This window comes from Mixophyes fleayi, chromosome 3 (assembly GCF_038048845.1).
Source record: "Mixophyes fleayi isolate aMixFle1 chromosome 3, aMixFle1.hap1, whole genome shotgun sequence".
NCBI lineage: Eukaryota > Metazoa > Chordata > Amphibia > Anura > Limnodynastidae > Mixophyes > Mixophyes fleayi.
The window spans coordinates 2,416,017-2,430,990 of record NC_134404.1 but is presented as its reverse complement, the minus strand read 5'-3'; the positions used below and the strand labels follow the sequence as shown (position 1 = coordinate 2,430,990).

General features: G+C 38.3%; 1 protein-coding gene and 1 long non-coding RNA gene across 2 annotated transcripts in view; both read right to left on the bottom strand.

Annotated features, from left to right (window-relative positions):
* Nucleotides 1-9,003, bottom strand: part of LOC142143276 (uncharacterized) — a 152,990-nt gene extending 143,987 nt beyond the window's left edge. Inside the window, exons 1-3 of the mRNA XM_075200986.1 lie at nucleotides 8,941-9,003; nucleotides 4,456-4,700; nucleotides 3,236-3,387 (exon numbers count right to left, since the gene is read on the bottom strand). Coding sequence (XP_075057087.1) covers nucleotides 3,236-3,387; nucleotides 4,456-4,700; nucleotides 8,941-9,003 — 460 coding nt within the window. The remainder of the gene's footprint in view (nucleotides 1-3,235; nucleotides 3,388-4,455; nucleotides 4,701-8,940) is intronic.
* The window catches only part of LOC142143301 (uncharacterized), a 195,074-nt gene that overhangs the window by 157,914 nt on the left and 22,186 nt on the right, over nucleotides 1-14,974 (bottom strand). The window lies entirely within an intron of this gene.

Here is a 14,974-nt window from a genome sequence, read left to right as displayed (position 1 = left end):
GTTATCATATTAGATACATTTTATACAAATACACAGGTAATACTGTGTGATCAACTGTTAGATGCACGCAGCTCTGCCTTCACCAGCAGTACAGTGTGAGGCAGGACATACCTCCCAACTGTCCTTGTAGTCAGACCAAACCCTGACTAAGTGAGACAGTCACCCAATTCAAGACTGCCCCATCGGATTCAGGACAGTTGGCAGACTGTCCTCTCTCTCCTACCTGTTCTTGTCACTTTCACCACCTGTGGCTGCTGGTGTCTTTAGATCAGTTGCTGCTTGTCTGGATCCTGGAATGTTGGAGGCAGTATGGAAAAAAATGTGTAAATGAAGTTTAGAGCACTTCAACCAGCCCCGGCATTAAATCAATAGCACCCAGGATTAATAATTAGGCCTCACTCCAGTCCCGACATTAAAATAATAGTACTCACATTTGATAAATAGATCTATTTCCCTCCAACCAGCCCTGACAAAAAAAGTAATAGTATTCCCATTTAATTAATAAAACAATTTCCCTCCCTCCAAACAGCCCCAGCAATAAATAAATAGCATTTAAGTTTAATATAAGCACTTCCCACAACCATCCCCAGCATTAAATAATTAATATACAAATTGAATAAATAGCCCTCCTCCCTAAACTCAGCCCCACAATAAATTAATAGCCCCAAACCACCACAGCATTAATTTAAAGGTACTGTCAGCCCATCTTAATTTAATAGGCCATGCCAATAAATTAAAATTACCTCACCATCATCCCACAAATAAAATAGCACCCATTAAATAAGTATCCCCCCACCTAATCTGCACCATTATATTAATAGCTTACCTCCCACCGAAGTGCTATTAGGACAGCCTCCTCCCTTCCCTCATATCACACAATATATTAAGATCCCCTCACTCCCTCACACCTTATAGCAACATACACCCCTTTTCCCTCACACATTATAGCAGGCCCCTCCCTCCCTATAGTTTTGTATAGCAGCCCCCTCCCTATAGTTTTGTGTGACAGCCCCCCTATAGTTTTGTATAGCAGCCCCCCTCTTCCTCCCTATAGTTTTGTATGACACCTCCCTCCCTATAGTTTTGTATGACAGCCCCCCAACCTCCCTCCCTATAGATTTGTATGATTGCCACCACCTCCCTTCTTATAGATTAGTATAGACAGCCCCACATCCCTATAGTTTAGTATAGACAGCCCCCTCCCTATTTAGTATAGACAGCCCCCATCTATATAGTTTAATATAAACTGCCCCCCTCCCTTTAGTTTAGTATAGACAACCCCCCCATAGTTTAAGACAGGCAACCCCCCTGTAGCTTAGAATAGGCAACCCCCCTATAGTTTCGAATAGGCAGCCACCCAATAGTTTAGAATAGGCAGCACTCCCAAAAGTTTTGTATAGACAGACCCCTATAGTTTAGTATGGACAGGCCCCCTCCCTATAGTTTAGAATAAGCTGCCCCCCCTATAGTTTATACTAAACTATAATGGGCTGCCTATTCTAAACTATTCTATACTAGACAGCCCCCCTTCCATAGTTTAGAATAGGCAGCCCGTCCCATAGTTTAGAATTGGCAGCCCACTATAGTTTAGAATAGGCAGCCCCCCTATAGTTTAGTATAGACAGCCCCCCTCCCATAGTTTAGAATAGACAGCCCCCCTATAGTTTAAGATAGACAGCTCCCCCTATAGTTTAGTATAGACAGCCCCCCTCCCATAGTTTAGTATAGACAGCCCCCCTCCATAGTTTAAAATAGGCAGCCCCCCTATAGTTTACTATAGACAGCCCCCCACCCATACTTTAGAATAGGCAGCCCCCCTATAGTTTAGAATAGGCAGCTCCCCTCCCATAGTTTAAGATAGACAGCTCCCCCTATAGTTTAGTATAAACAGCCCCCTATAGTTTAGAATAGGCAGCCCCCCTATAGTTTAGAATAGGCATCCCCCCTATAGTTTAGAAGACACAGCCCCCCTATAGTTTAGAAGAGACAGCCCCCCTATAGTTTAGAATAGGCAGCCCCCCTATAGTTTAGAATAGGCAGCCCCCCTATAGTTTAGAATAGGCAGCCCCCCTATAGTTTAGAATAGGCAGCCCCCCTATAGTTTAGAATAGGCATCCCCCTATAGTTTAGAAGAGACAGCACCCCTATAGTTTAGAAGAGACAGCCCCCCTATAGTTTAGAATAGGCAGCCCCCCTATAGTTTAGAAGAGACAGCCCCCCTATAGTTTAGGAAAGGCAGCTCCCTCTATAGTTTAGAATAGACATCCCCCTATAGTTAAGGATAGGCAGCTCCTCCCCATCCCTGCTCACTTACCTTTAGCTGCTCTGACTGGCGTCGCTCCTCACATCAGGCAGACAGGAAGTGATGTGAGACTTCATGTCTGCTGCATAATACTCTGGGACCCCATACAGCAACAGGCAGCCTAGCGATTGGCTGCCTGTAGCTGTCGCGCCAACCCCCCCTCATGCCGAGTTTGGTGTAGAGTATCGTCTCTCTCCAGATCCATCATAAGTCTTGTGCAGCTTCTCTCATATTTGCAGCCTGGCCAGGAGAAGCGTATTTACTGTGTGGCCCGGGGGACGTGTGCATATAGCTTGGTCAGAAGACCTAACTTCACAGCTTGGCCAGGAAGAGTGTATTAACAGCCTGTTCTTAAGAAGCAGAGCTACATCTGGGCATACAAGAGCGTACTTCTGGCATGGTCAGGAAAAGTGTTGCTAAAGTTTGGCCAGAAGGCAATTTGTTTTAGTTTATTGAAACTCTGCGAGAGATGGGAACAACAGCTGGGCGGGACCCAGGGTATCCTCAGTATCATCCTAGATACCAGGGTCACCAAGTACACCCTGGTATCATCACAGCGTCTATTAAGGCTTCTGTCCTAATGGTCATAACTTTGTTGCTTTTTGGAGCTTGAATGGAAGAGTTTCAACAGTTTTCTTAAATTATAGGTAGCGTGTAAGTATAAGGATCCTTAATGGGACATGTTAAACTGCAAAGTTCTTTTGTCTATGTATGTAGTTATATTAAATTCAATATTGTGAACCTTAATATGTTATTTTTACCCAAAGTATGCAATAAGATAAATGTTGTGGTCTAAACTGGAATATTTATTGATTTTTGTAGTTTGATGAATGGAGCCCTATGACAGCAAATCTCCCAGTATCATTTCTATGTAATATTATATTATTGTCATTAATCAGTTAATATGATTTTAATAACGGGCAGAATAATTACCCTCAGATGTAGGAATTCCATAGACCTGTAATTCACAGAAGTGGAGATGTTCTTGTCTCCCCCGTATAATGACGTTCACGTACTGGCCCACCATGTCATGGCACTGGAAGGTCTCAGAAGCTCCGGTTGGGATAGATGTAATCCGCGCACACCTGCATAGGAAATGGAAAATTACTACAACTGTAAATGATTCATAGGTCGGTTTATGGGACCTAATTGTGACAATTGTGTTATTTAAAACTAAAATAATGCATCATCTATGTAAAAACACTGGTGCTGATATAACATGATTGTATCTAATTACCTAATACATCAGCTTTAGACAATTCTCAATTATTTCATACTGTGGCCGTGTCCTCCATGTACTGTCAGCATGTTTACACAAAGGACCGACGATGCAGCACCAGGAGGGTTAATGTCCATCACTACTATGTCCAAGGGGTTAAATCCTGGCACTGTGCACTGAGGTCAAAATGTGCTTAAAAAGAAATGTACAAATATAGAACGTTCTTTCTAAATGTGGTTTCAGAATGTATTTCATAAAAATGTATTTTACCTTGACCTGGTGGTCCAGTGAGGATCGGGGGGATCCTCTTGTGGTATTTATGCACCGCTTAGGTTTCCATACATGGTAACCAGAGCGATGTTGTTCCCCATCCTTAGTGGTCCAATTGAGGGGCTGCAGAAGCTGCCCCTGAACCAAACAGTGGCATTTAGCACTGCAGCCCAAGTCGACAGCTGCAGTACATTGCCACTGGTGGAGACATGCAATGGAGACTCCTGAGGGTATATTTGAAAAACTGTGGTATTGAAAAAGTGGAGATGTTGCCTATAGCAACCAATCAGATTCTAGTTATCATTTATTTAAAACATTCTACAAAATGACAACTAGAATCTGATTGGTTGCAATAGGCTTTTCTTTTTCAAACCCCCAGTTTAGTAAATATACCATCTGGAGTCAAATGATTCCAGGAGATGCAAAGCCTCCTGGGAGTCACAGGAAGTACAGAGACTGAATGAAGTGCGGAGGGAGCTGATTTCAGGTTTAAGGGGAGCTAGACCCTGGAACAGGTCTCCTGGAAGTAGTCAACATAAGTGTAATTTTGTAAGTGAATATTATTGGATCTTCGCTACCAACAATTCTCTCCTGATAAATTGCTTTATTAGTGGTAATTTCCTGAAAAACCTATGTTACATCTGTGTGTATAATGTGTCATCACCTTGGATTGTCATTTCCATTATTTGCCAATGAGTTCCCAATAAGAATTTCTGCTCCATCCAGTCGTGCTCCATAGCAGTCACCTCTGTTTGTGATTGTTATATACTTAATCTTGTGGGACCTCAGTAAATCCACCCTCCACCAGGGAGAGAGCTCATGGTTTGAGTGAAAACACGATCCTTGATAATATTTGGAATCCTGGTTTCCATCGATAGCATTCGCAGCCAGAGCCAAATATCCAATATCCTATTCAAAATATACAGATGACTGTGTCGCACGGCCTCCAAGGGCAACATTTCTAACTGCTATGAAATGATATAAAGAGAGAAAAACACATTGTTTTGGTATTAGACAGTGTATTTTACTACATAATAATAACACAGTATAAGATTACTAAGATAATGTACAGTGCGTCAGGTAATCATGTTAGTAACACGTGTGGTGTAATTGTACGACAGTGAGGTCTTCATTTACATCTTGGATCTAGGGGTGCAAAAGTTGTGTCTGGGGAAAGCCTGGATATAAATATATTAGGACACATGAGAGGAACAGCTGGAATTAAAATAACCTGGTAAAAGTGCTACATTCAGCTATAAATCTTCCTGTGTGCTAACACTTATACTAATGTGTATGGACGTAACCATCCATATATGAAACATATTAACCAGCTCTATATGTAAAATGTTCCAACAAACATGTCTAGTGAGAAGTAATATATCATATTACAGTATTATAGTGTATATAACAATAGTCACACTGTTAGGACAGTGTTGTGATGTCTGAGAGATGTGTATAATGTTCTTGTTGTAAATAGTGTTGATATTGTGGATTAGATGTACAGGGGCAATAATTCCTCTGCACCGTCATTCTGTGGCTGCAGAGGTTGGTTCAAAATCTGCCTCTGTTCCAACCAGAGACAATCAAACTATTTACAAACTTTAAATTTGTTTGAATCAATCAAACTTGATTACCTGGAACTTTTTAAAAATTTGTCCATAACTTTGGGCCTGAGGTATCTGTGCAGCCTTGGATGTCTTTAAAAGTTCCTGTTATGCCTTGAATATGAAATTTGAACTTGTGTTTGAAGTTTTAAAATGAAATGTAATATAAAATGTAACCATCAATGTGTGATCCAGCTCCAATATGTTCCATCTGGTCCTCCACGCTTGTATCTACCACAAATGGTTTAGTCTAAAGTCTGAGAGGTTTCTAGAGCCAGTTTAAAAAAAGTTGATCATCTCTAGTTCGGACTTTTGCTCAGTGGCATCTGTGACCCTAACGGGGTGTTCTAGTGACGGGTGTTTCTGTACCTTACAGAGCAAATTGGAAACACTTCAAGGAAGAAAACATGATCCTTCTGAGACTGAGACTAAACTTACAGCGTACATTCCCTTGTGCCACCTCTACAGCAAGAACATTCATATTTACTAAGCCTCAAGAACCCCTTCTACCACCACAATAAAACAGTTATAACTGATTCATATGGTTGGGGCACTATTAGGTCTATGACCATCTAGTGTGGCATGATAGTGGGCAATGGTGGTAGAATATTTCTTTGTACCACGAGGGCCATGTAAGAAAACGTAGATCTCATGGAACTGTGAATAGTCTTTATCATCTTGAACATATAATATTAATTCTGGAACAGAATTATAAGTCAGTATCCAACACACTCTCTAGATAGTAAATATTTATCCGGTACTGAGATAGACTGCTCAGACTAGGTACCAACGCTGGGGATCTGCACCCCAAAAATATATATATAAACAACCACAATAATGCGATGGTATACCAAGTCTGCCATAAAAGTACATGTGCACACAAAGATTTTTAAAAATATTTATTAAAACAATATATGAACCACATAAAATTGGTATTAAATTCTAACCACATATAACATGCGAACTTGCATCAGTGCCACACCGGACAAATCTCAACGTAGGTGCACCTACAAAAAATGTCCAGATGTATATTTTATACATATAGTGCAATCCAGCTACTATCAGCCATGTACTCCCATTAAGATTATATTAATCGCAGGAGGATCTTTCACCAATCAATTCCGTTGCATGAGCCACTTGTAGTGTGGAACTGTTTATAATATATAATACAGAGGAGAAAAGAACTACAGCGCTGTTAAACGGATCTCATCTCGTTCCAGGCAGAGTAAAACACAAGTCTCTTACCAGGTTCCTGGCGATGTATTAAAAAGGACCGATACCTTCATTCAATGATGGATCCTGTAGTTAAATCGTTCTCCTTACTGTTGCTGAGTATATCCGGAAAGCCAAAGCTCCGTAGTATGCTCTCACTGTTCCACGCTTGTAGCGAAGGAGGCGCTTGCTCTCAGCGTACTGCCAACGTCACTGTGGTGCGCACCAGTTGAACCTCCGTTACGATTTATCTCAAAGGAGTGTAAAATTTCTTCTTAAACCAGAATCCTGGTAAATCAATGGGCACTGAATTTTAAATGGCAACTGTGTTGCTACTGTGTCCTAACTGACGCGTTTCATCCCCTTAAAGGTGATTTCCTCAGAGATATGGTTAGTAGTGAACTTAGCAGTCCTTTATACACACCACAAATTACAAATGATTAACACATATTCGGGATTAACCCATTTCTCCCTGTGCACAAGTACTATACCCCTATTATCCTAGAGGATATTACAACAAACTTATATTCAGAAAAGTGATTATGACACCAAATTTACCGTTTTATATTCTAACTGTGTCTTTCCCAAAAGGGGAACTATAATCATTCCAGCACATGTAATTAATAATATAATATAAAAGTCTATAAAAACACTCCTTTTCCTATTTTTGTTTTTATTATTAATAAAACCCTATATATTAATATTAATCATTGCTTTGCTGATCTAATAATGGGCCAATGATTTTTAATCTATTCATTCGGAGAAACAATAAATAAACATTGTTTTGACCATAAAAAAGCCCTCATTTTACACGTTATACAGCATTCAATTATATAATCGGCTCCAAAAAGAACCCACAAAAAGATATCTTGTATCAAACATTTTAGGGTATGTAACCAATGTCAATAGATTATTCATAGGCGATTGCAATCTATAATGAAGCTTTCAATCAATATCATAAACTCTCTTCTATCAAACATTTTTTTGGGGAGTATCTAACCAATGTCAAAAGATTACTCATAAACAACTAAGATCTATCATAATGCTTTCAGATAATATCATTTAACTCAAGTGACTCGTTCAGACCCATCGGCTGTAGTGTGTCTAACAAATAGATCCAGTATACTTCTTGTTTGCATAATCTCTTAAAGCGGTCCCCTCCTCTCGCTGTAGGTTTTATAAATTCTAGACCTGTAACGGATAAGCTATCTGGATTCTTCTCATGTCTCTCAAGAAAGTGTCTTGAAACACTATGGGATCTCAGACCCTTCAGAATGTTCCTTCTGTGCTCATTGAACCTTAATTTCAAAATTCTTGTCGTGCGACCTACATAATATAAGTTACAACTGCACCTTAATAAATAAACCACATAAGATGAATTGCAATTAATGAAACCTCGTATATTATGGGTTCTATCCATATCCACAGATTTTACTGAATATTCTCTATTCTTAATATAGTTGCACGTTATACAGCGTGTACCACCACATTTATAAGAGCCATTTGGAATAGATGGAAGCCAGTTCAAATGTAATTGAGTACTGTTCTTTTCTATTGCAGAAACTGTATCTGTATTCCTAACCAAAATTTGTGGTCTCAGGAAACTAGGTGCTAAGATATTTTTCAAATTATTGGCCTTTTTAAAGACCACTAATGATTTTTCTGGTAAAATGGATTTTAGGACTGAATCCTGTTTCAGAATGGAATAATTAGAGTGTAGAATTCTCTGTATCACTGCAGAGGATTCATTATATTTAGAAGTAAATGCCCACTCCAAATCCTCATTATTTTTAACTTTTTTGTCCCTTCTTATTTTATTTTGTACCTTGGAATTCTCATCCAATCTAATATGTGTATTTCCTTTGTTGGGAATCAATAAGGTCCCTCTCCATTTTTCCCACTTCTTCAAACGCTTGTTGAACAAGTGAGGGAGGATACCCTCTATCAAGAAAATTTCTGGACATTATTTTAGCTTGTTGCAAATACATATCTTCATCGGAACAATTGCGACGTATGCGCATAAATTGTCCCTTTGGTATATTCTTTTTCCATTTATGATAATGGGCACTTCTAAAATGAAGGTAATTATTACAATCTACTTGTTTAAAAAAAGTAGAAGTAGAAATCACACCATCTTTCGCTGTTAGGGAGAAATCGAGAAATTCAATGCTCGTTTTATGATATTTAGATGTAAATTTGAGGTTGTAATTATTCTGATTCATATAATCTACAAATGCCTGTGCTCTTGTTTCACCTCCTCTCCAAATAAAAAATAAATCGTCGATGTAACGGCCATAGAGGACGAGGTCCGCCCCGAACTCGCCAGCCCACACATGGGACTCTTCAAAGGCTCCCACGTATAGGTTGGCGTAGCTCGGGGCGAAGCGCGTCCCCATGGCCGTCCCTCTTATCTGCAAATAATAACTTCCATCAAATAAAAAATAACTGTGTTTTAAAATAAAGGATATTGCTTCCACAAGAAATTTTTGAAGTCTATCTGATAATTCTCCATTAAGTTTTAAAGTCTCCTGAATTACCTCAATCCCTTTAGTGTGCGGAATGTTAGTGTATAAAGATTCTACATCCATTGTTAGGAATGCAAATGTTTCATCCCATCCAATGTCTTGGAGTAAACCCAATAAGTGTGAAGAGTCCCGTATATGTGACTTCATTTTAATTACTAAGGGTTGTAGATAAAAGTCCACATAACTTGAAAGGTTAACCGTTAGTGATCCAAGACTTGAGATTATAGGACGTCCTGGTGGTGTTTGTAATTGTTTGTGAATCTTGGGCAAGTGATAATATATTGGTGTAATTGGGTGAGATATAAACAAAAAATCCATCTCACTCTTTGAGATTGTGCCCTCTTCCATAGCTACATCTAAAAAATCTTTAAACAGTGATTTGTGTAATTCACCCGGGTTACTTACTAACTTCTTGTAAAACACCTCATTGCTCAACTGTCTATGTGCTTCCTTTTTATATTCTATCAGGTCTTGTATTACCACCCCCCCTCCTTTATCAGCATTCTTAATAATTAGGGATGGATCTTGTTGTAACAACCTGAGGGCCTCCTGTTCCTTATGTGATAAATTAGCAAGTCTCTTCTTCATTTTATTTTTATTTCCAATATTACCTGCTTTATTATTTTTTCTTTTTCCTTCTCTAGGTCTACTTTGTTGAGAACACAAATCTCTAAATTGTTCCATAGTTACTTTATAAAAACAATCCATTTGTGGACTTTTCATATGAACTGGAAAAAACTCAGATTTCACTTTAAACTTTGATCTAGCCCCTGTGTTTTGTTGGTTCACATCAAAAATTGTGACAAGAGGATCTGTCTCGCAGTTATTTTGAGCCCATAATTCTTCTAGAGCACCTAGTGCCTGAGTTTCTTGTTCGGTATCCATTACTATAGGTTGACATATGGTATCTATACCCTCTTTTTTCAGTTTTTTATTTATAAAATATTTTTTACGACAGAGTAGCCTCATATACCTGTTTAGTTCTGTGAAAAGCTCGAAAAGATTAGGGCCTGATGATGGGGCAAAATTTAACCCTTTACTTAGAAGTTCTATCTCAGCTTCCGTCAATACTTTACTTGATAAATTGAATACCCCCCTACTTTCAGGAGATCTGGTATCTATGGTTCCTTTTAGTTTTTTCTTTCGTTTACCCTTTTTTCCTTTTTTCCTTCTAACACAAATAACTCTTTTATTGTTTTTTTTCGGATCCACTAAACCCTTCTTTTTGTTTTTGTCCTTAACTTCATTTTCATCTTAACCTGATAGACCTGATAGAATATAAAAAGGAAGCACATAGACAGTTGAGCAATGAGGTGTTTTACAAGAAGTTAGTAAGTAACCCGGGTGAATTACACAAATCACTGTTTAAAGATTTTTTAGATGTAGCTATGGAAGAGGGCACAATCTCAAAGAGTGAGATGAATTTTTTGTTTATATCTCACCCAATTACACCAATATATTATCACTTGCCCAAGATTCACAAACAATTACAATCACCACCAGGACGTCCTATAATCTCAAGTCTTGGATCACTAACGGTTAACCTTTCAAGTTATATGGACTTTTATCTACAACCCTTAGTAATTAAAATGAAGTCACATATACGGGACTCTTCACACTTATTGGGTTTACTCCAAGACATTGGATGGGATGAAACATTTGCATTCCTAACAATGGATGTAGAATCTTTATACACTAACATTCCGCACACTAAAGGGATTGAGGTAATTAAGGAGACTTTAAAACTTAATGGAGAATTATCAGATAGACTTCAAAAATTTCTTGTGGAAGCAATATCCTTTATTTTAAAACACAATTATTTTTTATTTGATGGAAGTTATTATTTGCAGATAAGAGGGACGGCCATGGGGACGCGCTTCGCCCCGAGCTACGCCAACCTATACGTGGGAGCCTTTGAAGAGTCCCATGTGTGGGCTGGCGAGTTCGGGGCGGACCTCGTCCTCTATGGCCGTTACATCGATGATTTATTTTTTATTTGGAGAGGAGGTGAAACAAGAGCACAGGCATTTGTAGATTATATGAATCAGAATAATTACAACCTCAAATTTACATCTAAATATCATAAAACGAGCATTGAATTTCTCGATTTGTCCCTAACAGCTAAAGATGGTGTCATTTCTACTTCTACTTTTTTTTAAACAAGTAGATTGTAATAATTACCTTCATTTTAGAAGTGCCCATTATCATAAATGGAAAAAGAATATACCAAAGGGACAATTTATGTGCATACGTCGCAATTGTTCCGATGAAGATATGTATTTGAAACAAGCTAAAATAATGTCCAGAAATTTTCTTGATAGAGGGTATCCTCCCTCACTTGTTCAACAAGCGTTTGAAGAAGTGGGAAAAATGGAGAGAGGGACCTTATTGATTCCCAACAAAGGAAATACACATATGGGATTGGATGAGAATTCCAAGGTACAAAATAAAATAAGAAGGGACAAAAAAGTTAAAAATAATGAGGATTTGGAGTGGGCATTTATTTCTAAATATAATGAATCCTCTGCAGTGATACAGAGAATTCTACACTCGAATTATTCCATTCTGAAACAGGATTCAGTCCTAAAATCCATTTTACCAGAAAAATCATTAGTGGTCTTTAAAAAGGCCAATAATTTGAAAAATATCTTAGCACCTAGTTTCCTGAGACCACAAATTTTGGTTAGGAATACAGATACAGTTTCTGCAATAGAAAAGAACAGTACTCAATTTCATTTGAACTGGCTTCCATCTATTCCAAATGGCTCTTATAAATGTGGTGGTACACGCTGTATAACGTGCAACTATATTAAGAATAGAGAATATTCAGTAAAATCTGTGGATATGGATAGAACCCATAATATACGAGGTTTCATTAATTGCAATTCATCTTATGTGGTTTATTTATTAAGGTGCAGTTGTAACTTATATTATGTAGGTCGCACGACAAGAATTTTGAAATTAAGGTTCAATGAGCACAGAAGGAACATTCTGAAGGGTCTGAGATCCCATAGTGTTTCAAGACACTTTCTTGAGAGACATGAGAAGAATCCAGATAGCTTATCCGTTACAGGTCTAGAATTTATAAAACCTACAGCGAGAGGAGGGGACCGCTTTAAGAGATTATGCAAACAAGAAGTATACTGGATCTATTTGTTAGACACACTACAGCCGATGGGTCTGAACGAGTCACTTGAGTTAAATGATATTATCTGAAAGCATTATGATAGATCTTAATTGTTTATAAGTAATCTTTTGACATTGGTTAGATACTCCCCAAAAAAATGTTTGATAGAAGAGAGTTTATGATATTGATTGAAAGCTTCATTATAGATTGCAATCGCCTATGAATAATCTATTGACATTGGTTACATACCCTAAAATGTTTGATACAAGATATCTTTTTGTGGGTTCTTTTTGGAGCCGATTATATAATTGAATGCTGTATAACGTGTAAAATGAGGGCTTTTTTATGGTCAAAACAATGTTTACTTATTGTTTCTCCGAATGAATAGAATAAAAATCATTGGCCCATTATTAGATCAGCAAAGCAATGATTAATAATAATATATAGGGTTTTATTAATAATAAAAACAAAAATAGGAAAAGGAGTGTTTTTATAGACTTTTATATTATATTATTAATTACATGTGCTGGAATGATTATAGTTCCCCTTTTGGGAAAGACACAGTTAGAATATAAAACGGTAAATTTGGTGTCATAATCACTTTTCTGAATATAAGTTTGTTGTAATATCCTCTAGGATAATAGGGGTATAGTACTTGTGCACAGGGAGAAATGGGTTAATCCCGAATATGTGTTAATCATTTGTAATTTGTGGTGTGTATAAAGGACTGCTAAGTTCACTACTAACCATATCTCTGAGGAAATCACCTTTAAGGGGATGAAACGCGTCAGTTAGGACACAGTAGCAACACAGTTGCCATTTAAAATTCAGTGCCCATTGATTTACCAGGATTCTGGTTTAAGAAGAAATTTTACACTCCTTTGAGATAAATCGTAACGGAGGTTCAACTGGTGCGCACCACAGTGACGTTGGCAGTACGCTGAGAGCAAGCGCCTCCTTCGCTACAAGCGTGGAACAGTGAGAGCATACTACGGAGCTTTGGTTTTCCGGATATACTCAGCAACAGTAAGGAGAACGATTTAACTACATAACTACAGGATCCATCATTGAATGAAGGTATCGGTCCTTTTTAATACATCGCCAGGAACCTGGTAAGAGACTTGTGTTTTACTCTGCCTGGAACGAGATAAGATCAGTTTAACAGCGCTGTAGTTCTTTTCTCCTCTGTATTATATATTATAAACAGTTCCACACTACAAGTGGCTCATGCAACGGAATTGATTGGTGAAAGATCCTCCTGCGATTAATATAATCTTAATGGGAGTACATGGCTGATAGTAGCTGGATTGCACTATATGTATAAAATATACATCTGGACATTTTTTGTAGGTGCACCTACGTTGAGATTTGTCCGGTGTGGCACTGATGCAAGTTCGCATGTTATATGTGGTTAGAATTTAATACCAATTTTATGTGGTTCATATATTGTTTTAATAAACATTTTTAAAAATCTTTGTGTGCACATGTACTTTTATGGCAGACTTGGTATACCATCGCATTATTGTGGTTGTCTTTAGATTGTAAGACTGTATTATGACCCAGGGATAGAAGTGTTCTTAAACTCCTAATAATGGAATTTACCAGTGAATTCCCTATACATGATGTACATATACTTATAATATGTATGTTGCATTCGGCTGAACAATATAAGACAATATGTCATTATTGCTCATTCAGTAAAGTTGTCCACTATTTTAGTATATGTACAATCATGGCCAAAGGTTATGAGAATCACACAAATATTATTTTTCGCAATGTCTGCTGCCTCAGTTTTTATGATGGCAATTTGCATATACTCCAGAATGTCATAAAGAGAGATCAGATGAATTACAATTAATTTCAAAGTCCCTCTTTGCCATGACAATGAGCTTTACCCCAAGAACAACATTTCCACTGCATTTAAGCCCTGACACAAAAGGACCAGTTGACATCAGGTCACTGATTCTGTCGTTAACACAGGTGAGAGTGTTGACGAGGACAAGGCTGGAGATCACTCTGTCATGCTGAATATGTTAGAATAACAGACTAGAAGCTTTAAAAAGGAGGTTGGTGCATGAAATCATTGTTCTTCCTCTGTTAACCATGGTTATCTGCAAGGAAACACGTGCAGTCATCATTGCTTTGCACAAAAATGGCTTCACAGGCAAGGATATTGCTGCTAGTAAGAATGCACCTACATCAACCATTTATCGGATCATCAAGAATTTCAAGGAGAGAGGTTCAATAGTTGTGAAGAAGGAGGCAGAGCGACCAAGAATGGCCAGCAAGCGCCAGGACTGTCTCCTAAAGTTGATTCAGCTGTGGGATCGGGGCAGCACCAGTGCAGAGCTTGCTGAGGAATGGCAGCAGGCAAGTGTGAGTGCATCTGCATGCACAGTGAGATGAAGACTTTTGGAGGATGGCCTGGTGTCAAGAAGGCCAGCAAAAAAAGCCACTTCTCTCCTGGAAAATCATCAAGCTCAGACTGATATTCTGCAAAAGGTACAGGGATTGGACTGCTGAGGACTGGGGTAAAGTCATTTTCTCTAATGAATCCCCTTTTAGAATGTCTGAGGCATTTGGAAAAAAGCTTGTCCGGACAGGGCCCTCTTAAGAACATCTTGGGCCCCCGGGCACAGCAGTGCACCGGGGCCCCTATATATACAAAAAAAATAAAAAAAATATTATATTATATATATGTGCCCTGTAGCCCAG